The sequence below is a fragment of the Fragaria vesca genome, linkage group LG6 (assembly GCF_000184155.1).
Source record: "Fragaria vesca subsp. vesca linkage group LG6, FraVesHawaii_1.0, whole genome shotgun sequence".
In the NCBI taxonomy this organism is placed as follows: domain Eukaryota; kingdom Viridiplantae; phylum Streptophyta; class Magnoliopsida; order Rosales; family Rosaceae; genus Fragaria; species Fragaria vesca.
In genome coordinates this window covers 19,296,003-19,323,284 of record NC_020496.1, presented here as the reverse complement: position 1 = coordinate 19,323,284, position 27,282 = coordinate 19,296,003, and the positions used below count along the sequence as shown (strand labels likewise).

Here is a 27,282-nt window from a genome sequence, read left to right as displayed (position 1 = left end):
TGATTTTCTTTTTCATTTTGAAATGTTCACTAGAACATCAAACAATGGTGACAAAGTTCAACTAATTGAAGATCTGTCCCAATCGGAAAAAAGAAAAGAAAACCTGTTACTCGTACCGATAACCATTCAGCAAAACTCGGGAATCTTATACGCGGGCCACACTTCTGTACTCCCCCAATCACAATTTATGACCGAATTTTATTATTTCTGAAAAAAAGGTGCAAAATAAATATAAATATGTAGAGAGCTATAATTAACAACGAAGTGAGATTTCTCTGAGAGAGCCAAGACCAAAAACAAGAGCCAACATGCAGATTTTCGTGAAAACCCTAACTGGCAAGACCATCACTCTCGAGGTTGAGAACAGCGACACCATCGATAATGTCAAAGCCAAGATCCAGGTACCCTCTTCTCTCTCTAGTCTCATTGGTTTCTCTGTCTGTTCCATATGTAATTTGTATCGATACAATTTCCTACAACACAGTTAGGATGAAGTTGGGGTTGTAATTTCTGTATATAAATCTTGTTCTTAGCTTTTATTATCATATGGGTTTGGAGTTATCTTAGCCTTTGCTTTTTGTTTGTTTGGTCATTTGGGACTGAACGATTTCTGGGTGTTGTGAAGCGAAGTTGGTGTTGGTGTTGGAAGAATTTGATAGCTAGTGTTAGGTTTTGTGAATTTTTCTATTTGGGCCTGTATTTTTTTGTTAAGGTTTATTGTCATTGTTATTGAAAATCTCTGATTTCTTTTACTGACAAAAATTGGGCCTTTTGGTGGTAAAGGGATATCGAATAGATTTTCAATCAATGATTTTCCCTTTTCCCATTGTTGATTTTCATTCCTAATTGTAAGGTTAAACCTTTTATGTCGTTGGTAGTCTGTTTGTACTGTCCAATTACTGCACATAGTGGTTTGTATTGTTCAGCAATTCTGTTGCTGTTCAAGAATTCGATCAACGATCAGTATTGTGTAGTGGCTACTCAGAAAGTGTACTGATTTCTGTTCATGTTGGCAAAACCTTAGTGTTATCATGACAACAGCAGCAGATTTATAATGTGAAATTTTGGCCTCTGATATCTACTTTTTCTTTGAAATTAGCCTTAGTTTGCATTTCCTTTTATATGCAGCCATGTAATATACCCTTGTTTTCAGGATAAGGAAGGCATCCCTCCTGATCAACAGAGATTGATTTTTGCCGGTAAGCAATTGGAAGATGGAAGAACTCTTGCAGATTACAACATCCAAAAGGAGTCAACTCTTCACCTAGTTTTAAGGCTGAGGGGTGGAACTATGATTAAGGTGAAGACTCTTACCGGGAAAGAAATTGAGATTGATATTGAACCGACTGACACCATTGACAGAATCAAGGAAAGGGTTGAGGAGAAAGAGGGAATTCCTCCAGTGCAACAAAGGTACTTGTTCTCTTTCTTCTCATATTTAATCTATCTAAAAGTAATAAGTTGCGGGAACTTGAGTTATGTCTGGTTTTGTACTTTTATCTAGCATCAGTACGCACTACGTTTTAATAAATTGAACTCTTAGTTTAGTTATTTTTCATGCCTTATTTATTTTTATTTTTTTTTGAACTGCATTTCATGCCTTATTTCATTCATGAAAAATAACATTGTTTATGCTTTGCTGCCTGTGGAGTTTCTATGAATCAAACAAGAAGAAAAAATGTTTGATCTGTTCAATGCTTTGAGCTCTTGTTTCAAATGTGGCAGTGAGTAATGCATTGGTTAGCTTTCGGTTATCCTTCACCTATTGGAAGTGGTACGAGCAGTGGCTCGTTCTTTTCTTCCTAAAGGCCTTCATGGTTTTCTGTAGAACTTTGATTTGTTCAGTGGCCAAGATTATCTTGTCCACTGAAGATTGGCTGAGTTATGGCTGACTTTGCTTCTAACTATAAGATGCTCCATCTATTTTGAATTTTGGGTGCCATATAATTGTTTTATATGCACATTAACTTGACAACTGTTGTGAGATATCTCCTGCATTATGTTTTTAATAGCTTAAGGAGACCTGCTAGAATAAAGTTTATTAAGCAGCATTATGGCTGAATCACAAAGTTTATTATTTGTGGCTTAGTAATAGCTTCACATGTTTGTGGTACTGGCCAGCTTTCAAGAGATACGTATCTAATGAGTTTGAAATGGCTGCAGGCTGATTTATGCCGGTAAGCAGCTTGGAGATGACAAAACTGCTAAAGACTACAACATTGAGGGTGGCTCTGTCCTTCATTTGGTGCTTGCACTACGTGGAGGTAGTCTATAAATTGTATCGTAGTATTGTATCTAATGATCAGTTCAGGCAAACTCTTTCGTGAAGGCTTTATCGTGTCTTGATACTCCTACACATTTGAGTTGCATGACATGGCAGAAAACGTGTTCTATTTACCTTGGACAGAAGTATTGGTCTACCTTTCTGCTTTGTATGTTCACTGTTGATGCTCTCTTGCTTTTACTTTATACAAGCTTAGCTTCACTTGGGCAAAAAAATTTATGAATCCTGATTGCAGTTGTTTCTGCTTGTCCATGATCTATAGAACTTGGTGACATGTACTCCATATATGCTACTCGTGTGTCCGGAAATTAGATGACGTATACCTTTGAGAAGGAATGTGATAATGTCTCGAAGTAATGTGATAATTCTAGTGATTATCTATCTAAGACGGGAACTGTTAATCATACTCTGAGAACTCAGTTTACATCCCAAACAAGCTGTTAAGGGTTGACAGGGTGAATCAGATTTAGTGATTCACAGTGGTGTTCACATAGTCACCTAGCGACTAAGAAAATCATGGTCAATTACCGTTTGATATAAATCTAAAAGGTGAAAAACAAAACAACTTAACTTTAAAATAATATTTCTCATCCTTGGATTTATATCTAACAGTGATTGACCATGATTTCTTTGGTCGTTAGGTGATCATGTGAACACTACTGGTGATTCACATTCTCAGAGATGGCAATTCAAAATGATTTTGCAATGGAATTTTTACAGCATAGTAATCTGCGTGATTGAAATTACACAAATCTGTAGTTAACTTTTTGTTAATAACACAAAAGATCTATCCTCATAGATGTTAATAAATAGAGGTCACCTACAGATTTGTGATGTAAGAACGGTGAGAGACTTCTCATGGTCATTTTCTAGAATTTGATCAATGAAGCCGAACGTTAATTTTGAAAGCTGGTTACATCCACGCTTATTAACAGGACCACTGAGCATGGTTGAGTGTGACTGGTTCCAGAAACACGGCAAACAAGTCAAGCTGGTTGACGGATGTGCATCTCATGGAGGCTTTGTCAACTGTCATCGGTGACCTTGTCAATCTCAACCCAGAAGAATAGGTCTTGCCTACAAAATTGTAGATAGATATATAGGAGAAGACTTCAGCGTCAATTCAACTACAAATCTCAGAAATTTGATATCTTTATCAATCACAACTCGATGTACTGCAACACTTACTGGAACCACATCTACCTTTTCATTGCGTCTTATTTTTCCTGGTATGTATATATATATAGAGATATATAGGAGAAGACTTGAAGGTCAAGCCAAGCACAGGTTATCTCATGGAAGGTCTTTTTTTTTTTTTTTTTGCATTTTCAAGTACATTTTAAAAGCCACCATAATTCTACCATCAACACTTGTAAAGTCCTCACATTTGTGCTCGTCTGTTAAAAAGAAATGACAAGTTTTAACCTCCATCTCTTCCGTTTGCTAATGGTTGAGGTGTGAAGATCCCAAATAGAAAAGGACAAGTACAAATGTAACTACAAGTTTGTTGCTTATTCCTAAATGAATCGAGACTTTTTTACTCTAAACCCAACGCGTGTACTAGGGTAATGTTACTGCCATGTACCACATTTGTCGCAGTTTAACACTAATTATTGATTGTGTTACTACTTGTTACCCTCGCCCTGCAGTTTATAGCAAGTTACTGAAGCCTAGCAACGATCATTGTTCCATGCCATTTCAACAGAAGTCTCATGCATGTTAGATTCATCTTCTTCTTCCTGCAAGCTCATAACTTGGAATTCAAGTAACGACTGCTGTTGCTGTTCTTGGCTAGGTGTAAGTATATAAAATGTTCTTTTTTGAAGGCATAAAATGTTCTTATTATCTGGTAAATTCTCAACATACTAAATAACTAAAAAGGAGGAACGTTCTTATTCTTACCATACTTGAGCTTTCATCCAGTATCTTAATTGCTTCTGCATTATTCTGTAGGGCTGAAGCTTTGATCACTTTCACTACAGCTTTCCCCAACTTACAACTAATTTCCAAGTCCTGAATTGCCCACTTGCAGTAGTACACTAATAACATCCAAGCAAGAAACTTCAAAGGCTGAGACAGTCACAACCAAATATTCTGAATAAACCACAATAGTTCACCAGACTGGCTCGACTGAGACCTTATTATTGTTTAAATATTTGAAAGACATATGTATCCACTCTCCTAGCGTCTCATTTATCTTGGAAGTTGCCGATCGCTAGAGGAGATGACTTGAAAGTCAAGCATGGACGCATTTTCCAAATCCTTCTTAACCTTATTACAAAAGCCACCGGCGACTAGTCCACAACCATAATATATATTACCAGTTCCCAATTATATGTCAAGTTTCCAACATTACATTTGTGTCTGCGTCTAATCCTTTTGCTTAAAACAATGCCAACTCTGTTCCTCCATTTCTTCCTTTTCTTGATCACCACCAGTGTTACTAACCTCATTCCCACAGTTCACAGCAACTGTATTCAAGCCCAAAAACAATCGTTGCTCCATTTCAAGGAAAGTCTTGTATTTGATTCTTCTTCTTCCTCCAAGCTTATCACATGGAATTCGAGTACCGACTGCTGTTCTTGGCTCGGTGTAACTTGCAGCAGTAACGGGCGTGTTGTCGGACTTGACCTCAGCAGTGAGTCTATCTCATGCAGCATTGACAATTCAAGCAGTCTCTTCCAACTTGAACATCTTCAGAGCCTCAATTTGGCCGATAACAGCTTCAATGATTCTTCCATTCCATCTGCAATCGGAAAGCTTGCAGATTTGAGGTATCTGAATTTATCCTCTACTTATTTTTCTGGGCAGATTCCCATTGAGGTTGCACGCTTAACAAGGCTGGTAACTCTTGATCTCTCTGATCAAGTTTACTCGTCGTTCGAAGTTGAGAACCCGAATTTAAGCATGTTATTTCAAAACCTCACAGAGCTTACAGAGTTATATTTTGATATATCACTAAACTTATCAGCACAGGGGAGTGACTGGTGTGAGGCCATATCATCTTCACTTCCAAATCTGAGGGCGTTGGGATTGTATGGCTGTGGTCTTCGAGGCCCTATTTGTGAGTCCCTAGCAAACCTTCAATCTCTGTCTGAGATTCAATTGGGTCATAACTCCTTTCATGCTCCCGTTCCAAAAGGCTTTGCCAATCTTTCAAAATTGACATACTTGGACCTTCAGGGTTCTAACTTGCTTGGAACATTTCCAAAAGAGATCTTTCAGATACCTTCCCTACAAACCATTGACCTTTCTGATAATGTTGATCTTCATGGTTCCTTTCCAGAATTTCCAAACAATGGCTCTCTTCGATCCTTAATTGTAGATAAGACGAGCTTTTCAGGTGAGCTACCCAACTCTATTGGAAATCTTAAAATGCTGTCAAGCATAGATCTTTCAGGTTGCAATTTCACTGGATCACTTCCCAAGTCGATTGAAAACCTCACACAGTTGAATGATCTGCTATTGTCAGGGAATAGATTTAAGAGTCCCATTAGTTATATCCACTGGGAAACCCTTGTTAATCTGGGGAGGCTTGACTTGAGCAACAATCAACTCTATGGGACTATTCCATCATCCATTGTTTCTCTTTCCAAGCTGGTATTTTTGACACTGTCCAACAATCGGTTCTCTGGTCAAGTCCCTAAAGTTTCCAATACCTCTTCTTACTTACTTATTAGCCTTGATTTGGGAAACAACAATTTGGAAGGACAAATACCCAATTGGATTTTCAATCTCAAATCTCTTAATGGCCTTGATCTTGCTTACAACTCCTTGGCCACTCTAGAAGCTCCTCTTCCTAATTCTACTTCTGTTTTATCTTCTCTCTACCTCCGTTCCAATAAGCTTGAGGGTATCCCTTCCTCATACTCATTCCTTCAGCTTGACTTTGTGTCATTAGCTTCTAACAAGTTGACAACATTCCCAGACTTCTTGAGAAATCAATCGATGTTAACAACCTTGGACCTCTCAGACAACCAAATTCAAGGCCAGATACCCAATTGGACTTGGAGGCTCATTTCTCTTGATTATTATGGTGTTCTTATAAATCTTTCACGCAACTCCTTCGAAACTTTCGAACCTCCTCCACCTAATTCTACTTATGTTGTGACTTCACTTGATCTTCATTCAAACCGGCTTCAGGGACAGATACCATTGTTCTTGAGTGGTGATTACTTGGATTACTCGGGAAATAATTTCAACTCTACTATACCAACTGACATCGGAGATTTCATTCATGCTGGGTTTTACCTTTCCTTTTCAAGCAATAACTTACATGGGTCCATTCCAAATTCAATATGCAACGCAAGTGGTTTAGTTCTTGATCTGTCTAATAATTCCTTGAGTGGAGACATACCCCAATGCTTAACTCAAAAAGGTTCCCCCCGTTCGCGTTCAGTCCTTAATTTGAGCAGAAACAAGCTTACTGGAACTATCCCAGATAAGTTCCAAGAAGGTTGTGAATTAGAAACGCTTGACCTTAGCAGAAATCAGATACAAGGGCAGTTTCCGAAATCACTCGTCCACTGCTCAAGTTTGGTGGTTTTAAACCTCGGAAACAATTACATCACAGATTCATTTCCATGCGGTTTGATGAACATATCCACCTTGCATGTCCTTGTTTTGCAGTCCAACAAGTTTTATGGAAGCATTGGATGTCCAAACACCAATGACACATGGTCTGTGCTTCAAGTAATAGATTTGGCTCATAACAACTTCAGTGGTGATATGCCGGGAAGAATGTTATTGATGTGGAAGGCTATGATGTCTAATACGGATGATTCTCCAACTACCCTTGGATATTCTAATCCACAGGACGGACCAACTACTCCTCAAGTTTATTATGCAGATGCAATTACGACTATCATCAAAGGCTTAGAGTTCCATCTGGTAAAAATTCCAAACATATTCACCTTGATTGACTTCTCCTCAAACAAATTCAACGGATCGATACCTGAGGAAATCGGAGAGTTGAAATCACTCTATGTTCTCAACTTGTCCAATAATGCTTTCACAGGGAGAATCCCATCATCATTTGGTCAGATGCAACAATTGGAGTCCTTAGATCTCTCAAACAACCAACTGAGTGGCACAATTCCACAACAGATGGCAAAACTCAGTTTCCTTGCTGTCTTGGATCTCTCAAATAATCAACTGGTTGGGAGAATCCCCACCGGTACTCAGTTTTCTACATTTCCACGTACCTCATTCGAAGGTAACAAAGGATTATCGGGGCCTCCTTTGACAACGGATGCATTGTTGCCGCCACCAACTTCAAATGGAAGCTTGAGACCTCCGAGTTCTGGAAATGAGATTGACTGGAATATTATCTCTGCTGAAATTGGATTTACATGTGGGTTTGGACTTGCCGTTGGGTCACTTTTGTTTTGCAAAAGATGGAGGAAATGGTATTTCAGAGCGATGCGTAGTGTTCTTTTCAAGATATTTCCTCAGCTGGAGCAGAGGTTTGGTATTCATAGAAGACATGTTTACATAAACACAAGTCTTTGAAATGGTTCATATGGTGCTAGACTCTATATTGGATATGCATCACTCGAATGTCTTTTTTGCTATTATCATCACATTTAAATTTATTCGTGCTCTAGTTGTTCTTGCTTAGTGCAAGTCTGCCCATGTAGTTATCCTCTGAATTTCTTGTATTAGTTAGTCCGTTTTGTTGCGCTTGGTTTTGGTTTGGTCCGCTGGCTTCTTTGTACTTTCACTTTATATTAATACCAAGGAAAGCGCTCGACTACGCCACATTATGATACGCCAGAGTGGGTCTCACCACGTGGCATTACCTTAGCCACACAATTAGAATATGAAGGGTATATAAGTAAAACTAACAATTAACTACCGTTAATTATAATAATTAAATATGAAGGGTATATAAGGAAATTTCATCATTTTAGAATTGAAATTTGTTTAGTCCATGTGTTGAAGTCGACATATGTTCAGTCCTTATAGTTTTATTTTAATCTGAATAGTCCTTAAAGTCACGATTTTTCATCCAAATAGTATTTCAGTCAATTTTCTCAGTTAAATTGCTGACGTGGTCATTAAAGACATTGTAATTTTTAACGGCCATGCCAGCAATTTAACTGAGAAAATTGACGGAATAACTATTTTGATGAAAAATCTTGACTTTAAAGACCATTCAGATTAAAATAAGGGAAATGCCTACTCTAATTAAAATCTGTTTTATACTCCCATTCCAATTATTCTTATACAAATGACATATATGCCCTTAATATTGTATCAACATCACTCTAGTCTTTCAGTTTTCAGATCGTGCTCTTCTCTCTCTCCTCTTTCTCTTCACTCTCTCCACATCGACCATAGGTCAAATCAGAACTCCGGCGACAAGGAACAGTATTTCAACCGGGAAGAGATGCGCGAATTAGAGGGCCAATCCGTCGTCGCCTCCTCCTCCGACGTCGGCTCATTCGTCCGCAAATCCTTCGCCTCCGGCAAGCCCGAGACCGTCCTCCTCCACCTCCGCCACTTCTTCCACTACAAAGAGTCCGAAATCAAGGAGGTCTGCCGTGCTCAATACTAGGACTTCATCCAAGCAGTCGACGACCTCCGATCTCTCCTCTCCGACGTCGACTCCCTCAAATCCTCCCACTCCGACGTCGACGTAATCTTCTTCGTCATTAGAGGTGAAGATGGAGATCCTTGAGGCCGGCATCTTCGAGGCAAGGAGGGAAGATGCGGTGGATGGAGGTGCGACGGTGGAGGAGGCTGGTGTGCTCACCGTCGGGGAAGGTGGGTGCCCAAAGAAGAAAAATGGGTGCCTAGTTCAACTCAGTTAGAGATTTTTATTTTTTTTTAATCCTTACATTTGAATATTAGGGTCAGTAAATGATTATTGAGGATTGATAAGTGATTATTGGGGTCAGCAAGTTATTATTGGGGGTCAGTAACTAAATTATTGGGGGTCAGTAATTGATTATTGGAGGTCAATTATTGAGTTACTGGGGGTCAGTAACCGAGTTACTGGTGACTGGAATCCGGCGACCGGAGAAAAATTGAGTTAGTGAGGGTCAGTAACTAATTATTAGGGGTCAGTAATTGATCATTGAGAGTCAGTAACTAAATTATTAGGGTCAGTAACTGGTTACTGGGGGTCAATAACTGATTACTTGGAGTCAGTAACTGGTCAGTAACTGGTTACTGGTGGTTAGTAACTGGTTATTAGGGGTCATTAACTGGTCAGTACGTACTAGTTATTGGGGGTCAGTAACTACTTACAGGGGAAATTCCGGAGTCCGGCGGTCGGTGACCGGATTCCGACGGCCGGTGACCGGAGTCCGGCGGCCGGTGGCCGGTGAGATTCCGGCCAAGTATTCTCTCTTTCATTTTTTCTCTCTCTATGCATGTTTAAGGGGTGAGGGTAAAATAGTCTTAAAATAATATGGTTTCTTAAGACTTTAGTAAAGATTTGTGTATTTGGGCATAAAAAATGTTACCTTATATTGAAATAGACTAATGAAAAAGATTATCATTGCAATGAGAAATAATAAGTTTGAATTAGTACTAAATAGGCATTTTCGTTTTAACTAAAGCCACAAACATTAGACATATGTCCACTTCAAACAGTATTTTTATTGTTTTAATCTTCCGCCACCTCTCGCATTCTTCCTTTACTCTCTCTCCCCCTCTTAATCCGAAACGAAAGGCTTCTGATTGCCAAGTTCGACAAGTTTTCCTCCCCGCTGCCGATCATGGGCTCCGAGCCTCCGACTCATCTCCATTGGCCTCTTAATTAATTCAGCCATGTGGAATTGAACCCCTGCCTCAAAGTTTATTGCCATCTCCGAGCGAGGCGTCAAGTCGGAATCTGCAGTGGAGAACAACTTGATGCTGTTGCTTTTTCAATACTACTCAGTCAAAGCTTCAGGACTGCAATGCAATCCGCAATCATCCGTCAGGTAAACAAATAGTAATTTCCCATTTCTCATTATATATTTGTCTTCTATTCGTGAATTTTCCATTATTTCACATACGGAACGTAAAGAATTGTTCAAATTGAACAGGGTACTTTTGCTTATTCTTGTTTCTTTTGTTTGTTTGGTCATGCTTGTTTATGACTGAATTTGGAATTTGAGCTAGCTACTATTGTATGTTTTCATTTGATTTTCATTGTCAGTACGTAAGCAAATCTTGTTTGCATAGAATGGGCAAACATTTCTTTGTAAAAAAAAAAAAAAAAATAAAAGGCAAGTCTTATGCAGGCCTTAAGTCTTACACCACTACCGATTCCAGTGAGAATAGCACCTCTTTGCAGGCCTTTCTTAGTATACTCTAATTATACTCTGATCAAGCTGATAACCAATGTCACCACTTCCATTCTAGATGCATTGACTAACCAATATTAATCGGAGAAACACTCGAGCGTTATTTAGAGAAACAACTAACCAATTTCCCTTGGTGCATTGATCTGCGCATGTGCATTCCGAGAATTAAGTTTCTTCAGGAATGACAACTTTGTTCCTCCAGTTCGCCCTTTTCTTAGCCATTACGCTGTGTTACCATCCTTCAGGAGATGTTTGCTGTGATCTAATGTTGGCTTCAGATGAGGTTTCAACTTGGCGGATAATATGTAACTGGATTAGGGAAATTTCATGGTCATTTTCTAGAAATTGACCAATAGAGTTGAACTTTTATTCGGAAAGGTTAGTCGAGCTCCCTCACAAAATAAGCAGACATTTTGAACAATATTTGCATTGTGTATTTACACATTAAATCACAAGCTTTACATTTTTCCTTCAGGCACTGAAATCTTCCAACTTTGGGACTAATCCTTCTCTAAACCCAGAAATCCTTAGAGGCTCAATGTCAGGACTGCCGAACACGGTTGAGTGCGACTAGTTCTCTTTTTCCTTCCATCCAGTTTTCTAGCTGATGGCAGAAAGTGAGGAAAAACTTCCAAGTCAAGCTGGTCAATTGTAGTCGGTCACTTGGTCAATCTCAAGACCAAAAACAGTAGGTGTGTGTCTGAATTATTGCTAAAGCACTAGCCTTGCCTACAAGATTGCAGATAGCTAGATAAGAGAAGACTTCAGTCAAGCTCACAAGTTTTACTCGAACCTCAAAGCACCCATCTACATCATTGCGTCTTAATTTTCCTGGTAATTACACATAGGAGAAGACTTGAAAGTCATTTTCCAATTCCATGACCTTGTATAGAGCCACCACCAGTCTACAACCATTACCAGTATTATATATCAGTTTCCCACATTACATTTGTGTCTGTGTATGATCCTTTGCTTAAAACAATGCCAACTCTGTTCCTCCATTTCTTCCTGTTCTTAATCACCACCAGTCTTACTAACCTCATTCCCACAGTATACAGCAACTGTATTGAAGCCCATAAACAATCGTTGCTCCATTTCAAGGAAAGTCTTCAATTTGATTCCTCTTCATCTACCAAGCTTATGACATGGAATTCGAGTACGGACTGCTGTTCTTGGCTCGGTGTAACTTGCAGCAGTAACGGGTGTGTTGTCGGACTTGACCTCAGCAGGGAGTCTATCTCATGCAGCATTGACAGTTCAAGCAGTCTCTTCCAACTTCAAAATCTTCAGAGCCTCAATTTGGCGTACAACGACTTCAATGGTTCTTCAATTCCATCTGCAATCGGAAGGCTTGCAGACTTGAGGTATCTGAATTTAACCTCTGCTTATTTTTCTGGGCAGATTCCCTTTGAGGTTGCACGCTTAACAAGGCTGGTAACTCTTGATTTCTCTAAAAGTGGTAAACCGTTGCTAGTTGAGAACCCGAATCTAAGAATGCTATTTCAGAATTTCACAGAGCTTGTAGAGCTATATCTTTATTCATCAGTGGACTTATCAACACAGGGGAGTGACTGGTGCGAAGCCATATCTTCTTCACTGCCACATCTGAGGGTGTTGAGCTTGTCTGGCTGTAGTATTCGAGGCCCTCTATGTGAGTCCCTAGCAAACCTTCAATATTTGTACGAGATTGACTTGTCATATAACTCCTTCAATTCTCCGGTTCCAGGAGTCTTTGCCAATCTTTCAAACTTGACTTACCTGAGTCTTTCTAGTTCTAAGTTACTTGGAACATTTCCCAAAGAGATCTTTCAGATACCTTCCATACAAACGATTGACCTGTCCTATAATGATGATCTTCATGGTTCCTTTCCAGAATTTCCAAACAATGGCTCTCTTCGATCCTTAATTGTAGATTCGACGAGTTTTTCAGGTGACCTACCCAACTCTATTGGAAATCTGAAAGCGATTTCAACCATATCTCTTTCACGTTGCAGTTTTACTGGATTCCTCCCCAAGTCGATTGAAAACCTCACACAATTGGTTGACCTGGACATTGCATGGAACAGGTTCAGTAGTCCTATCAGTTCTATTCACTGGGAAAACCTTGTTAATCTGGAAAGCCTCCACTTGAGCTACAATCAACTTTATGGGACTATTCCTTCATCTGTTGTTTCTCTTCCCAAGTTGAGATTCCTTACACTATCCCACAATCGGTTTTCTGGTCAAGTCCCTGATGTTTCCAATACTTCTTCTTACTTACTTGACACCCTTGATTTGGAAAACAACAATTTGGAAGGACAAATACCAACAACCATCTTTAATCTTCAAGGGCTTGCAATTCTGCGTCTTTCTTCAAACAACTTCAGTGGCTTCCCTTTCAATTTTCTTCATCATCAGCCCATAAATCTTATGTTTGTTGATCTTTTCAACAATAGCTTGTTGTTCAATAACCATAGTTCCAATTCGTCCTCCCTTCAGATTAAGACCTTGGTTTTGGCTTCTAACAAGTTGAGAGCATTCCCTGGTTTCTTAAGAGACCAAATCACACTTGATATTTCGAGTTTGAACCTTTCAGGAAACCAGATTCAAGGCGAGATACCTAATTGGATTTTCAGTCTCAAATCTCTCACTTCTCTTGATCTTTCTTGCAACTCCTTGGTGACTCTAGAAGCTCCTCTTCCTAATTCTACATCTGCTTTATCTTCTCTGGACCTTCATTCCAATAAGCTTGTGGATATCCCTTCCTCATACTCATTCCTTCAGCTTGACTCTTTGGTATTAGCTTCTAACAAGTTGAAAACATTCCCAGACTTCTTGAGAAATCAGTCCACATTATACACTTTGGACCTATCAGACAACCAGATTCAAGGACAGATACCCAATTGGATTTGGAGCACCGGTACCAGTTTTTCTCAAGCACGAAATCTTTCATGTAACTCCTTGGATAGTCTTGAAGCTCCTGATCCACCTAATTCTACTTATATTGTGTTATTGCTTGATCTTCACTCAAACCTGCTTCAGGGACAGATACCCTTGTTCTTGAGTGGTCATTATATGGATTATTCGAGAAATAATTTCAACTCTAGCATACCAAATGAAATTGGAGATTTCATTTATGCTAGATCTTACCTTTCCCTTTCAAGCAGTAACTTACATGGGCACATTCCAAAATCAATATGCAATGCAAGTGGTTTAGTTCTTGATCTGTCTAATAATTCTTTGAGTGGAAACATTCCCCAATGTTTAACTGAAGACATTCCCCTTCAATCGAGGGTTGAGAGCAGAAACAAGCTTGATCAAGCAGTTTTCCATACAGTCATGGATTTGAGCAGAAACAAGCTTACTGGATCCATCCCAGATAATTTTCAGAAAGCTTGTAGATTAGAGACTCTTGACCTCAGCAGAAATCAGATACAAGGACAGTTTCCGAAATCACTCATCAACTGCTCAAGTTTAGTGGCTTTGAACCTTGGAAACAATTTCATAACAGATACTTTCCCATGCGTTTTGATGAACATATCCACCTTGGGTGTCCTCGTTTTGCGATCCAACAAGTTTCATGGAAGCATTGGATGTCCAAACACCAATGACACATGGTCTGTGCTTCAAGTAATAGATTTGGCACACAACAGTTTCAGTGGTGAAATGGCTGGAAGAATGTTTCTGAAATGTCAAGCTATGGTGTCTAATAAGGATTCTTCTCCAACTAATCTTGAATATCCTTTTCAGTCGAGCGCCTATAGATTCGACCTTCCCGACTCTTTTTATAGAGATGCAATTACAGCTATCATCAAAGGTTTGGAGTTTCATTTGGTAAAGATTTCGAATATATTCACCTTGGTCGACTTCTCCTCCAACAAATTCAGCGGATCGATACCTGAGGAAATCGGAGAGTTGAAATCACTCTATGTTCTCAACTTATCCAATAATGCTTTCACAGGGAGAATCCCATCATCATTTGGTCAGATGCAACAATTGGAGTCCTTAGATCTCTCAAGCAACCAACTGAGTGGCACAATTCCACAACAGATGGCAAAACTCAGTTTCCTTGCTGTCTTGGATCTCTCAAATAATCAACTGGTTGGGAGAATCCCCACCGGTACTCAGTTTTCTACATTTCCACGTACCTCATTCGAAGGTAACAAAGGATTATGGGGGCCTCCCTTGACAACTGATGCATTGTTGCCGCCACCAACTTCAAATGGAAGCTCGACTCCTCCGAGTTCTGGAAATGAGATTGACTGGAATATTATCTCTGCTGAAATTGGATTTACATGTGGGTTTGGACTTGCGGTTGGGTCACTTTTGTTTTGCAAAAGATGGAGGAAATGGTATTACAGAGCTATGCGTAGTGTTCTTTTCAAGATATTTCCTCCGCTGGAGCAGAGGTTTGGTATTCATAGAAGACATGTTTACATAAACACAAGGCATTGAGATGGTTTGAATGTAACTGGACTCTATAATGTCTAAGCCTCAGCTGTTGTTCTTGCTGCTTTGTTTTTTTATTTCATTATTTTTTGTTGTTTTTTCAGTAATAGTAAATAGTGGTGATTGTAATAAATTCTCTGTGAACTTATCACGTTTGTTTAGCTATATAGCCAAGATGGCAAGATGCAAGAAAAGGTTTCACCCTAGATATTGTATTTCTGTATACCTATATCATGGATAGGCTATTGCAGTTCATTTCATAAGATTAACCGATTTATATCCATCTTATTCCGATTGGAATAGTGTTGGTAACTTGGTATGCTATACATAGTATTGGTATCATCATAGTAAAGGTCAAAAACAGAAAAAGTACTCGTTCTGTAACAATGTTTGATTGTTCTTTGCTCCATTGTCCACTTAATTATTATCAGCCATGGAACTTTTGCCTCAAAGCTTCAAACTTTAATGTCATCTCCGAGGCGTCAAGTTCGAATCTGCAAGGAGTGTTTGTAAGGGAGAAACAACTTGATGCTGTTGTTTTTACAATACTACTCTACTCAGTCAAAGCTTCAGCACTGCAATGAAATTATCAGTCATGTACAGAAAAAGTCCTTTTGCATTTCTTATAATATTGGTTCTGTTCATCTCATGGAATTTCCATTATTTTACCATTTATTATTCATCCATTTGTAAATTGTAGATGATGATTTCGTACACAAACAAACATACAAATTGAACTACGTTCGCTTATTTTTGTATCTTCCTTTTGTTAGGTCTTTGCTTGTTTTTGGTTTAATTTGGAACTCAAGCTACTTGTTTGCATGTTTTGCTTCTTTTGTATTTTATCTTTCATTGTCTGTTTGTTTACTTACTTTCTTGTATGAAGAAGATGGAAAATATATCTAATCCAAGCCAACATCAAATCTCATGCAGACCTCAAAGTCTTCAACCGCTACCAATTCCAAAGAGAATAGCACCTCAATTTTGCAGGCCTTCATAGTAGAACTCTAATTATACTTTATTCAAGCTGATAATTAACAAACGTCACCAGTTCCCTTATAGATGCTTTGACTCGTTGATTCTCAAGTAATAATTAGACAAACACTCCAGAGAAACGACTAATCAGTCTCACAACGACCATTTAACACCAATCTTACCAATTTCCCTCGTTGCATGAGAACTCTGTTCCTCCATGAGAACTCACAACGACTAATCATTCCGAAAATTAAGCTTTATCAAGAATGAGAACTCTGTTCCTCCATTTATTCCTATTCCTAACCATTACTAGTATTACCACCCTCATTACTGCTGTTGAAAGCAACTGTATTGAAGATCAGCAACTATCACTACTCCATTATAAGAAAAGCCTTGTATATGTAATTGAGCCTCCTTCCCCCAGGCTTATTACATGGGACTCAAATATTGATTGCTGTTCTTGGCTTGGTGTAACTTGCAGCACTAATGGATATGTTATCGGACTTGACCTCAGCAACGAGTTTGTTTCATGCAACATCGACAGTTCCAGCAGTATCTTCCAACTTCAATATCTTGAGAGCCTCAATTTGGCCAATAACGTCTTCAGTGGCTCTAAAATTCCATCTGCAATTGGAAAGCTTACTAATCTGAGGCATCTAAAATTAGCCAGTGGCTATTTTACTGGGCAGATTCCCGTGGAGGTTGCACGCTTGACAAGGTTGGTTACTCTTGATCTCTCTAGAAACAATTACGATGGGGTATCGTTGAAATGTGAGAATCGAAGTTTAGGCATGCTAATTCAGAATCTCACAGAGCTTGAGGAGTTATATCTTGATGCAGTAGAGATATCTACACAGCAGAGTGACTGGTGCGAAGCCATATCATCTTCACTGCCAAATCTGATGGTGTTGAGCTTGTACAGTTGTGGTCTTTCAGGCCCTTTATGTGAGTCCCTTGCTACTATCCAATCTCTATCTGTGATTCACTTAGATAGCAACTACTTCAATTCTCCAGTTCCGAGATCCTTTGCCAATCTTTCAAACTTGACTTCCTTGAGCCTTTCTCGTTGTAACTTGTTGGGAACATTTCCGAAAGAGATCTTCCTTATTCATTCCCTTCAATCCATTGATCTTTCTAGTAATCTAGAACTTGGTGGTTCCTTTCCAGAGTTTCCAAAGAATAGGACAGAACTCTCAACCATATCTCTTTCACATTGCAAGTTCACTGGATCCCTCCCCAAGTCAATTGAAAACCTCACACAATTGGTAGACATGGACATTTCATGGAACAAGTTCAATAGTCCTATCAGTTCTATTCACTGGGAAGCCCTTGTTCATCTGGAAAGCCTTGACTTGAGCAACAATCTTTTCTATGGGAGCATTCCATCATCTATTGTTTCTCCTCCCTTGCTGGTTGCATTAGCGCTTTCCAATAATCATTTCTCTGGTCAAGTCCCTGAATTTTCCAATACACCATCGCAGTCACTTCGCAACCTTCTTTTGGGAAACAACAATTTGGAAGGAGAAATACCAACATCTATCTTTAATCTTCAAGGGCTTATGTATCTTGATATTTCTTCAAACAACCTCAGTGGCTTCCCTTTTACTGGTCCTCAGCAGCCCAGAACTCTTTCATTTCTTGACCTTTCCCACAATAACTTGTTGTTTGATTACAATGGTACAAGTACCTCCTTCCTTCAGATTGAAGTATTGTTATTGGCTTCAAACAAGTTGAGAGGATTCCCAGATTTCTTGAAGAATCAATCCACACTTTGGCGACTGGACCTTTCAAGAAACCAGATTCCAGGCCAAATACCTGATTGGATTTGGAGGCTCAATTCCCTTTTACTCCTAAATCTTTCTTCTAACTCCATTGTAACTCTAGAACCTCTTCTTCCTAATTCTACTTGTATGTTAGCAAATCTTGACCTTAGTTCTAACAAGTTGAGAACACTCCCAGACTTCTTGAGAAATCTGTCCACATTAAGTTACTTGGATCTTTCAAACAACCAAATTCAAGGCCAGATACCCAATTGGATTTGGAGGCTCAATTCTCTTAAAGAACTGAATCTTTCTCGTAACTCTTTGGAAACTCTAGAAGCTCCTTTACCTGATTCTGGCGTCACTTCTCTTGATCTTCACTCAAACCAGTTCCAGGGAAAAATCCCATTGTTCCTGCCATCTGCCCATTTTTTGGATTACTCGAGAAATAATTTTAGCTCTAGTATACCGATTGATATTGGTAGTTTCATCTCTCAAACAAATTTCTTCTCTCTATCAAGCAATAACTTGCATGGAACCATTCCAAGCTCAATCTGCATTACAACTGGTATGGTTCTTGATCTGTCCTATAATGCTTTGAGTGGCATCATTCCACAATGCTTGACTCAACTTTCACTTGCAGTCCTTGACTTAAGGACAAACAACCTTACTGGCACTATTCCTGATAATTTTCTTGAGCATTGTAAGCTACGAACTCTTGATCTCAGCGGAAATCAGATACAAGGTCAGTTTCCAAAATCTCTTGTCAACTGCTCAAGTTTAGAGATTTTAAGTCTCGGAAACAATCAGATTACAGATACATTTCCATGTTTGTTGATGACCATGTCCACATTGCGTATCCTTGTTTTGCGATCCAACAAATTTTATGGTAGCTTTGGATGTCCCAAGACCAACAACACATGGCCTATGCTGCAAATTATAGATCTTGCACACAACCATTTGAATGGTGAAATACCAGGAACTTCTTTTGCAACATGGCAGAAAATGAAGGTCAGCGAAGATGAATTCCTAGCGAACCTTGGATTTTCATACGCACCTCTGTACACAACTGAGACTATCGGGCTTGAAGTTTATTACAGAGATACAATAACAACCATCATCAAAGGTTTGCAGTTGAATCTAGTAAAGATTCTAACTATCTTCACCTTGATTGACTTCTCCTCCAACAACTTTAGCGGATCGATACCTAAGGAAATTGGAGAGATGAAAGCATTGTATGTCCTCAACTTATCTGGTAATGCTTTCACAGGTGAAATCCCATCATCTTTTGGAGACATGAGAACCATAGAGTCCTTAGACCTCTCACAGAACCGTCTAAGCGGCCACATTCCCCAACAGTTTGCAAATCTCAATTTCCTTTCGTTTTTGAATGTCTCAAATAATCAACTGGTGGGCAAAATACCAACTAGCACTCAGTTTTCAACATTTCCAAATACTTCCTTTGAAGGCAACCAAGGGTTATGGGGGCCTCCTCTGACATCGGATACACTAGCTTCATTGCCACCACCTACGTCAAATGGAAGTTCAAATAACCCGAATTCTGGAGATGAGATTGATTGGGATATTATCAGTGTTGAAATTGGATTTACATGTGGATTTGGAATGGCCATTGGATCACTTTTGTTTTGCAAAAGATGGAGGGAACGGTATTACAAAGTAATGTGCAACATTCTTTTGAAGATATTTCCTCAGCTTGAACAAAGATTTGGTAATCATAGAAGACATGTTTACATAAACACAAGGTGGAGGCACTGAAATGTCTATGAAGATTGAGCATGCTGCTCATTCCACTTTGCCAAAGGCTCACCCTGGTGTGGTTTCTCTGTATATCCCATTTTATTTCAATTATGGTGTGATTGTTCTTTATTTCTTTTCAATTTGGGTAATACATTTATGTAATATTGTGTAGCGTTAGCAGGTCATTGTTCTAGTGGTTTTTGTAATATGATGATTGCGATGAAATATTTTTGTTTTAACCATTATTGTGCGGTTTAGCAGTGAAAATGTACTCATAAATTTCACCAGCATCAATTTTCATCATCAAATTTAATTTCAGCAAGTTTGAGAATTGGTCAAATGGTCCATTCCGGGGATCAGCTAGTTGATCGAATGTCCTATGAGATACATAGAACTAGTCAAAGTATTTGGATCGATACTGTTGGGAACCCCCAGAGATTAAATAGGTGTGAAAATTTGAATAGAGATGAGACTGAGCAGTCACAACTCACAAGTCACAACTCACAACCAAGTCTTCCCCCAACTTCTATTATTAATTTATGTAATAATTGAATGGAGAGGACAAGATTTGAAAGATACGTCTTATTTTTCCTGGAAGTTACCTATGCATAAGGAGGAGGAGACTTGAAAGTCAAGCCAAGCAAAGATTATTATAACTTTGCCACAGTGCATTTGTGCATCTGTAAGTTTGCTGGAAGAATGACAACTTTGTTCTTCCATTTGCTCCTTTTCTTGATCACTCCCTGTGTTACTAACCTCATCCCTGCTGTACACAGCAAGTGTATTGAAGCCCAGAAACAATCATTGCTTAGTTTCAAGAAAAGTCTTGTATTTGATTCTTCTTCTTCCTCCAAGCTCATAACTTGGAATTCCAGCACCGAGTGCTGTTCATGGCTCGGTGTAACTTGCAGCACTAATGGGAGTGTTGTTGGACTTGACATCAGCAGCGAGTCTATCTCATGCAACATTGACGATTCCAGCAGTCTGTTCCAACTTGAACATCTTCAGAGCCTCAATTTAGCCTATAACGACTTCAATGGCTCTTCAATACCTTCTGCAATTGGGAAGCTTGCAAGTTTAAGGTATCTAAATTTAACATATGCCTTCTATTCTGGGCAGATTCCCATTGAGGTTGCACACTTGACAAGGTTGACGGTTCTTGATCTCTCTAGTAATTACCTGAATGGGGAGTTAAAACTTGAGAACCCGAATTTAGGCTTGCTAATCCAGAACCTTACAGAGCTTACAGAGTTACATCTTGATTATCTAAACCTATCAGCTGAAGGATCTCTATGGAGCCAAACCATATCATCTTCGCTTCCAAAGCTGAGTGTGTTGACCTTGTCCTATTGTGATCTTTCAGGCCCTATTCATGAATCATTTGCCAGGCTTCATTCTCTATCCATGTTAATATTGGATAAAAACTACATCTCTGCTCCAGTTCCAAAATTCTTTGCAAATTTTTCTAGTTTGGTTTCCTTGAGTCTCTCTAACTGTAACTTGCATGGAGCATTTCCCAAAGAGTTACTCCAGATACCTACACTACAGTCGGTTGACCTGTCAACTAATTCAGAGCTCCAGGGTTCCTTACCAGAGTTTCCAAAGAACGGATCTCTCGAATCCCTAGTCCTAAGTGGGACTAAATTTTCAGGAGTCTTGCCGGACTCTATGGGCAACCTTGAAAAGCTGTCCAAATTAGATCTTTCAGATTGCAATTTCACAGGGGTAGTTCCAAAGTCACTGGAAAACCTAACACAATTGGGGTTTTTGGCCTTGTCATCCAACAAGTTTTCTAGTCCGATTAATTCTATCCAATGGGACAAACTCATCAAGCTTGAGCTTCTCGACTTAGCCAACAATCTACTCTATGGGAGTATTCCAGTGTCTCCCTTTTTCATTCCTTTGCTGCAGAGGTTAGTACTTTCTGGAAATAACTTCTCTGGTCAGTTGCTTGAATTTTCTAATGTCTCTTCGTACTTGTTGTACGAACTTGATTTGAGTAGCAACAATTTGGAAGGATCAATACCTGTATCCATCTTTAATCTTCCAGGGCTTCAGGAGTTTCGTCTTTCTTCAAACAACTTGAGTGGTTTTCCTTTTTATGGCCTTCAAGAGTCGAGAAATCTTTCGTTTCTTGATCTATCCCACAATAGCCTGTTGTTCAATGATAACGGTACCAAGTCATCGCACCCCTCCCTCCTTCAGATTAACAACTTGATATTGGCTTCTAACAAGTTGAAAACATTCCCAAAATTCTTGAAAGATCAATCTAGTTTAGCCTACTTGGACCTCTCAGACAACCAGATTTCAGGTCAAATACCCAATTGGATTTGGGGGCTTCCTCTCAATACTCTAAATCTCTGTTGTAACAAGTTGGTAAGTCTAGAAGCTCCTTTACTTAGTTCTACTTACAATGTGTTGAATATTGATCTTCACTCAAACCAGCTTCAGGGACAGATCCCATTGTTTGTAAGTGGTAATTATTTGGATTACTCAAGAAATAACTTCAGCTCTAGTATACCAACTGACATTGGTGATTTCATTTCTTCCACGGCCTACCTTTCCCTTTCAAGCAATAACTTGTATGGAGAAATTCCAAACTCAATATGCAATGCAAGTGGTCTAGTTCTTGATCTCTCTAATAACTCTTTGAGTGGAATCATTCCCCAATGCTTGACTCAGATATCTTCACTTTCTGTCCTTGATATGAGGAGAAACAATCTTATTGGATCTATCCCCGATACATTTAGTGAGGGATGTAATTTGAAAACTCTAGCTATAAGCAGAAATCAGATAATAGGTCAGTTTCCAAAATCTCTAGCCAATTGTTCAAACCTAGAGGTTTTAGACCTTGGACTCAATCAAATAACAGACACCTTTCCCTGCCCATTGAAGACCTTATCCACCTTGCATGTCCTTCTGTTGCGATCCAACAAATTTTATGGAACCATTGGATGTCCCGAGACAAATGGCACCTGGCCGAAGCTTCAAATCATAGACTTGGCTCATAACAGTTTCAATGGTGAAATACCAGGTTCGTCATTGGCAACATGGCAGGCAATGATGGTCAATGAAGATGACACCCAAATTGACCTTGGATATTCGTTCAATGGAGGTAGTCGAAGTGGGCTCTTTATTGATTATGTTGATGCAGTAACAACTACAAGCAAAGGTCAGGAGATGGATATAATAAAGATTTTAACAATCTTCACTTCGATTGACTTCTCTGCTAACAAGTTCAATGGAACAATACCTAAGGAAATAGGCCAACTCAGATCACTGTATGTCCTCAATCTGTCCAGTAATGCTTTCACAGGCGAAATCCCATCATCCTTTGGTAACATAAGAACCCTCGAGTCCTTAGACCTCTCACAGAACCACCTGAGCGGCCAAATTCCACAGCAGCTTGCGAATCTCACTTTTCTTTCGTATTTGAATGTCTCAAATAATCAACTGACAGGAAGGATCCCAACAAGCACTCAGTTTTCGACATTTCCAAACACCTCCTTCCAGGGTAACAAAGGATTATGGGGGCCTCCTCTGACAGAAGATATACCAGCCGTATCGCCACCGCCTACATTAGCTGGAAGCTCAAGTAATCAGAAACCTGGAGATGACATTGACTGGGATATTATCAGTGTTGAAATTGGATTTACATGTGGATTTGGTATTGTCATCGGATCGCTTTTGTTTTGCAAAAGATGGAGGGAATGGTATTACAGAGCTATGTGTAACATCCTGTTCAAGATATTCCCTCAGCTGGCACAAAGATTTGGTAATATTCAAAGGCTTGTTTACATAAATGGAAGGTACCGAAGACGATGAAATGGTAAGGTTAACCAAGCATGAAGCTCTAGGCTAGAAACTCTCGTGGCATTTTTTTCTCTGTACTTTATTACTCAAACTATGGTGTAGTTATTTATTTTGGGTAATCAATGTTGTAGTTGTTATTGTAATGTAATCGTTGTAAGTTTTTAACATTTATGAAATATTGTGTAGCGTGAGCAGGTAATTTCTCTGTTTTGTAAGGTGATTGTTTTCAGATATCTTATCATCAGTACAAGGTTAGTAACAAGATTTTCTATTTCTGATCAGACACAATGCTTGACTTTTCAGCAAGAGTGCAAGACTATTAACAGCTTAACACTCCGCTTGCTTAGCAAGATTACACTACAGATGTAGATAACTCACATTACCAATGCCACAAGTCCACAACTAATCTCTTGTCAACTGTTCAAGTTTAGGGGTTTTAACTGTCGGAAACAATCAGACAACAGATACTTTTCCTTTTAAAATAAACATAAATTCAGAACAGAATTGAGTCTGCTTCTCTAAAATAGGTGTAATTACATGCAAAAACTGATGTTTACTCCTAGGAATCCTCAAAGATATCAGAAGAAAGAGGCGGTACCTTTTTCGATGAAGTTTTCTGGGGAAGCGAATGGAGCAGCATATTTACCGGCCTCGCTTGCCAATCGGACGGTGGGTCGAACTTATCAGCCACCACTATGGTCTACCCTTCCCTCACCAATGGAGCTCTCAGTTCTTGTTCTCCCTTCTGCGAGTAGATATTCCCAGTTTTGTGTTTTTCATGGATTAAGGTGCGCTTGCTTTTAGTCTTTGTTTGGGCTCTGCCCTTTATTTTTATTTTTTTGAAAAGGCCCTTTATAAAATCCTACATTTTCCCAAAAAAAAAACAAAAAAACAAAAAAACAAAAACAAAAACAAAACAAAAAACAAAAGAAAAGAAACAAGCTGGGGATTGGGGGTTGGGTGTCAGTAGGTCATTAGTGTTTGTCTAGTTACTAACCGACCATTTTATTAAATTATTATTAGATTTACATTAAATTATTAAATACATAACAATTTTACTTAAAAATAATTCTCTTCACCATAAAATTTACATTTGAGCATGGTTTTGCTACGAGTTTGAAGATTATTACAGAGCCAGCATTGATGATTCGGAGTTGGATCTGATAATGAGGAATTCCACATCAACACACATGCTTAACAATCTCTCTCTATTTTGCAGAGCACAAAACTAAACCTATTAAGTTGACAAAACAGCTATATTTCATTCTTAGTACAACATCCATGAACGACACCTGAATACACTTTATACATAAGCAAACGACTTCTTCGATTTCTCAACCTGTTTCCAAGTGGAGAAACATTACATACACCTCTCCCCCCTCAAAATGAAGCCCACCTTGAATTATAACCATGTTGCTTCTACAAAAGCCCTTTCGCCTCTCCATTCCTTGAGAACTACAGCAACGAGCTACATCTGACAATAATGAGTTAAAATGTGAATTACAAGCATTTCACTCATTCAGAATGGGAAGCAGTATCCAATATAACATATACCGTCCCGATCTAATAATCCAGATGTTGAAATGAAAAGGGAAGAACATTCTATATACGTGGAATAAAATGGAAAACAGATGATTGTGTGCTAGTCACTGGACATAGTGCTGGAACCTGGAGTCTGCCTTGTACATGACTAAACTGTGACAAAGCTTATAACAGTATTTAAACAGAAAAAGTACTAAAAGGTAAAACTCACACTGTCCAAACATAACTTCTGAAGACACTGAATTCACTCTATCTAACAACACTAGTGCAGCATACAAAGATTAACATAATTGATACTTGTAGGCTGTAGCTGTTTGCCATCTAATAACAAGATTTGGCTAAATTATAATCTTAATATGTATGCATTTGAATCAAATACGGTGACATTTCATGATTAACTTGGTTTTGCAATAATATTACTCAGGAGAAAAAATGCACCCAATATTTATGAAAGCTGAAGAAAGATACGAAATAGCAAACCCAAAAGCAAACTTTGCCAAATGTATGACACAAGGTAGTACCGACAACTGACACAGGGCAACCACACTACTAACATTCTAATCATAATGGATAAAAAAAAAGACTCACATTGTTGGTTTTGTACGTGAGGGCGTCTGGTGAAACTAATGTCTCCCAGTAACTGACTGTTTCAAAACCCGTGTCCCCCGCGACCTCAACAAAATGCTCATATGTCTTCTCCTTTAGATTAGAAAATACCACGAGGCGGTCAAACGTACCCATCTTGCTAATCAAAACTACACCATTCTCCAAAATGCACACAGGGCTGAAATATTGCCTAAAATCAAGAGGAGTCAATACACAATTGTCACATCCCGACCCTTATATTTCACCTTATTTACTAGGTTGACTATAATAAGAATTTTACCGTCTCCGTCATTGAGGTAATAGTTTAATTGGTCCCTAGAGGGGTTTCGGGGACGATTATATGTGGAGGATTATTCGTTGGAGAAAATTATGACGACGGTAAAAATGGTAAAATTTTTGCTAGTAAAAGGTAATTTTTATTAGGGTATTATTTTTCGGGGTGTTTTATTTTTGAGTTGGGTTGATATAAGCTTGGATCGGTTTGGGGTGTGAGGCCCAAACCCATTTTCTCTCCTCTCTTTTTCTTCCCGGTTCCCCTCTTCCCCAAGTCTCTCGCTGCCCGGTTTTCCGGCTGTCTTTCCGCCGCCGTCCGGCCACCGTAGGCCGCCACTCCGGTCTCGTTCAGTTGCCCTCCAACCCAGCTTCCTTTCTAGGCCGGTGAGGGCTGCCCTAGCTCCGCCGTGAAGGAGTTCTTTCCCCCGAAAGCGGCGACTGCCGTGGTGGTTCCATCGTCGAAACTCCCTCCTCCGGCCACCAATCCGGGCAAGCCATATACGGTTTTGTAGGTCTCCTACCCAGCTGCCATGCCCTAAAAGGACTCACTCTGGTTCGCTTCAGGTGAGAAGAAATGTGGAGTTGAAATTTCTAGGGCTTTTTGATGTTTTTGTTCGATTGGCATAGCTAGGGTTGGATTTTGGGTTTGTGCTAGTTAGGAAAGTTGTAGAGCATGATGAGAGGATTATTCTGTCAAAATTTCATAGGAATTGGAGGTCGCCGGAATTGGCTTCCGGCTGCCGCCGGCGCCGCCACTGTTTGGAAGATTTTTAGGGTTTTAAATTTAGAATATTAAGGGGAGTTTGTTGAAGTGAGTTATGGAATTTTTGGATGAGTTTTGGATAGGTTTATGAATTTCCGAAGTGTGGTATTTTTGGCGGTTAATTAATGTAGAATCCGGCCGTAGGATTTAAGTCGTATTTTTAGGGAGGTTGTAATTACGGCTGCCGAGTATGATATTTAAGTTCGGATCGTTTCGATTTAAGAATATCGAAGTTAGGCAATGATGAGCGTAGTTATAACTCTCGGTTAATTTTGCCTATTTTGTTTAAATATTGGAGTTTTAGTTGGGAAATTAATTTTATATTTGTGCCAGGGTTCGAGGAAACCTCTCTGGAGTGGCGATTTGGATTTTGTCGGGCTTATGCCTAAAGTTGTGAGTGGACGTTTATTTTAAATAAATGCATGCTATAGTTCATGGTTGAACAATAAATGTTGCGGAATATTTTGACGTCATTTTAATTTGACGATTTTTATTTCTCTTGGAGAGTTACCGAAAATGAGATTTTCGGTGAATATAAATATGTATTTATGAGGAGAGTATGTATAAAAATGCTAGCTAGCGCTATATGTCTGTCTACCTTAATGGCGTAGCATATAGCCGCATTATGGTGTAACGTGAGCGTTGGACGCGAGCGTAGTAGCCCTATATGAGTGTTTAATTCATATAGGGGGTATGAGCACATATTTATATACCCGTTTGTCCACCTTAATGGCGTAGTGTAGCACCGCATTAAGGCATGACGTGAGCGTTGGACGCGAG

General features: G+C 39.2%; 5 protein-coding genes across 6 annotated transcripts; all 5 read left to right on the top strand.

The window, feature by feature from the left end:
* Positions 1 to 241: 241 nt before the first annotated feature.
* Positions 242 to 2,616, top strand: LOC101309751 (ubiquitin-NEDD8-like protein RUB2-like). Of its 2 annotated transcripts, none has more exons than XM_004303376.1 (3): positions 242 to 401; positions 1,154 to 1,413; positions 2,164 to 2,616. In XM_004303376.1, exons 1-3 carry the CDS (start codon positions 309 to 311, stop codon positions 2,273 to 2,275), a joined length of 465 nt encoding a protein of 154 aa, XP_004303424.1. In that variant the 5' UTR covers positions 242 to 308; the 3' UTR covers positions 2,276 to 2,616. The 2 variants fall into 2 exon arrangements, with proteins under 2 accessions (XP_004303424.1, XP_004303423.1); XM_004303375.1 differs by having other exon boundaries at positions 265 to 401; positions 2,186 to 2,510.
* Positions 2,617 to 4,675: 2,059 nt separating this feature from the next.
* Positions 4,676 to 7,834, top strand: LOC101313629 (receptor-like protein 12-like). Its single transcript, XM_004305500.1, has one exon. The coding sequence runs from the start codon at positions 4,676 to 4,678 to the stop codon at positions 7,793 to 7,795; it is 3,120 nt and encodes a 1,039-aa protein (XP_004305548.1). The 3' UTR covers positions 7,796 to 7,834.
* A 3,731-nt stretch (positions 7,835 to 11,565) lies between these two features.
* On the top strand, positions 11,566 to 15,018 carry LOC101313336 (receptor-like protein 12-like). Its single transcript, XM_004305499.1, has one exon. It carries the CDS (start codon positions 11,566 to 11,568, stop codon positions 15,016 to 15,018), a length of 3,453 nt encoding a protein of 1,150 aa, XP_004305547.1.
* A 1,235-nt stretch (positions 15,019 to 16,253) lies between these two features.
* LOC101313045 (receptor-like protein 12-like) lies at positions 16,254 to 19,523 on the top strand. Its single transcript, XM_004305498.1, has one exon. The coding sequence runs from the start codon at positions 16,254 to 16,256 to the stop codon at positions 19,521 to 19,523; it is 3,270 nt and encodes a 1,089-aa protein (XP_004305546.1).
* A 681-nt stretch (positions 19,524 to 20,204) lies between these two features.
* On the top strand, positions 20,205 to 23,355 carry LOC101312754 (probable leucine-rich repeat receptor-like protein kinase At1g35710-like). Its single transcript, XM_004305497.1, has one exon. The coding sequence runs from the start codon at positions 20,205 to 20,207 to the stop codon at positions 23,328 to 23,330; it is 3,126 nt and encodes a 1,041-aa protein (XP_004305545.1). The 3' UTR covers positions 23,331 to 23,355.
* Positions 23,356 to 27,282: the final 3,927 nt, after the last annotated feature.

Bases quoted from the DNA above. Each gene is read 5' to 3' on its own strand.
- LOC101309751 (XM_004303375.1), top strand. From the start codon at position 309: ATGCAGATTTTCGTGAAAACCCTAACTGGCAAGACCATCACTCTCGAG. The intron at 402-1,153 runs GTACCCTCTTCT...CCTTGTTTTCAG, and splicing joins ATGTCAAAGCCAAGATCCAG to GATAAGGAAGGCATCCCTCC. The intron at 1,414-2,185 runs GTACTTGTTCTC...GCCGGTAAGCAG, and splicing joins ATTCCTCCAGTGCAACAAAG to CTTGGAGATGACAAAACTGC.
- LOC101313629 (XM_004305500.1), top strand. From the start codon at position 4,676: ATGCCAACTCTGTTCCTCCATTTCTTCCTTTTCTTGATCACCACCAGT.
- LOC101313336 (XM_004305499.1), top strand. From the start codon at position 11,566: ATGCCAACTCTGTTCCTCCATTTCTTCCTGTTCTTAATCACCACCAGT.
- LOC101313045 (XM_004305498.1), top strand. From the start codon at position 16,254: ATGAGAACTCTGTTCCTCCATTTATTCCTATTCCTAACCATTACTAGT.
- LOC101312754 (XM_004305497.1), top strand. From the start codon at position 20,205: ATGACAACTTTGTTCTTCCATTTGCTCCTTTTCTTGATCACTCCCTGT.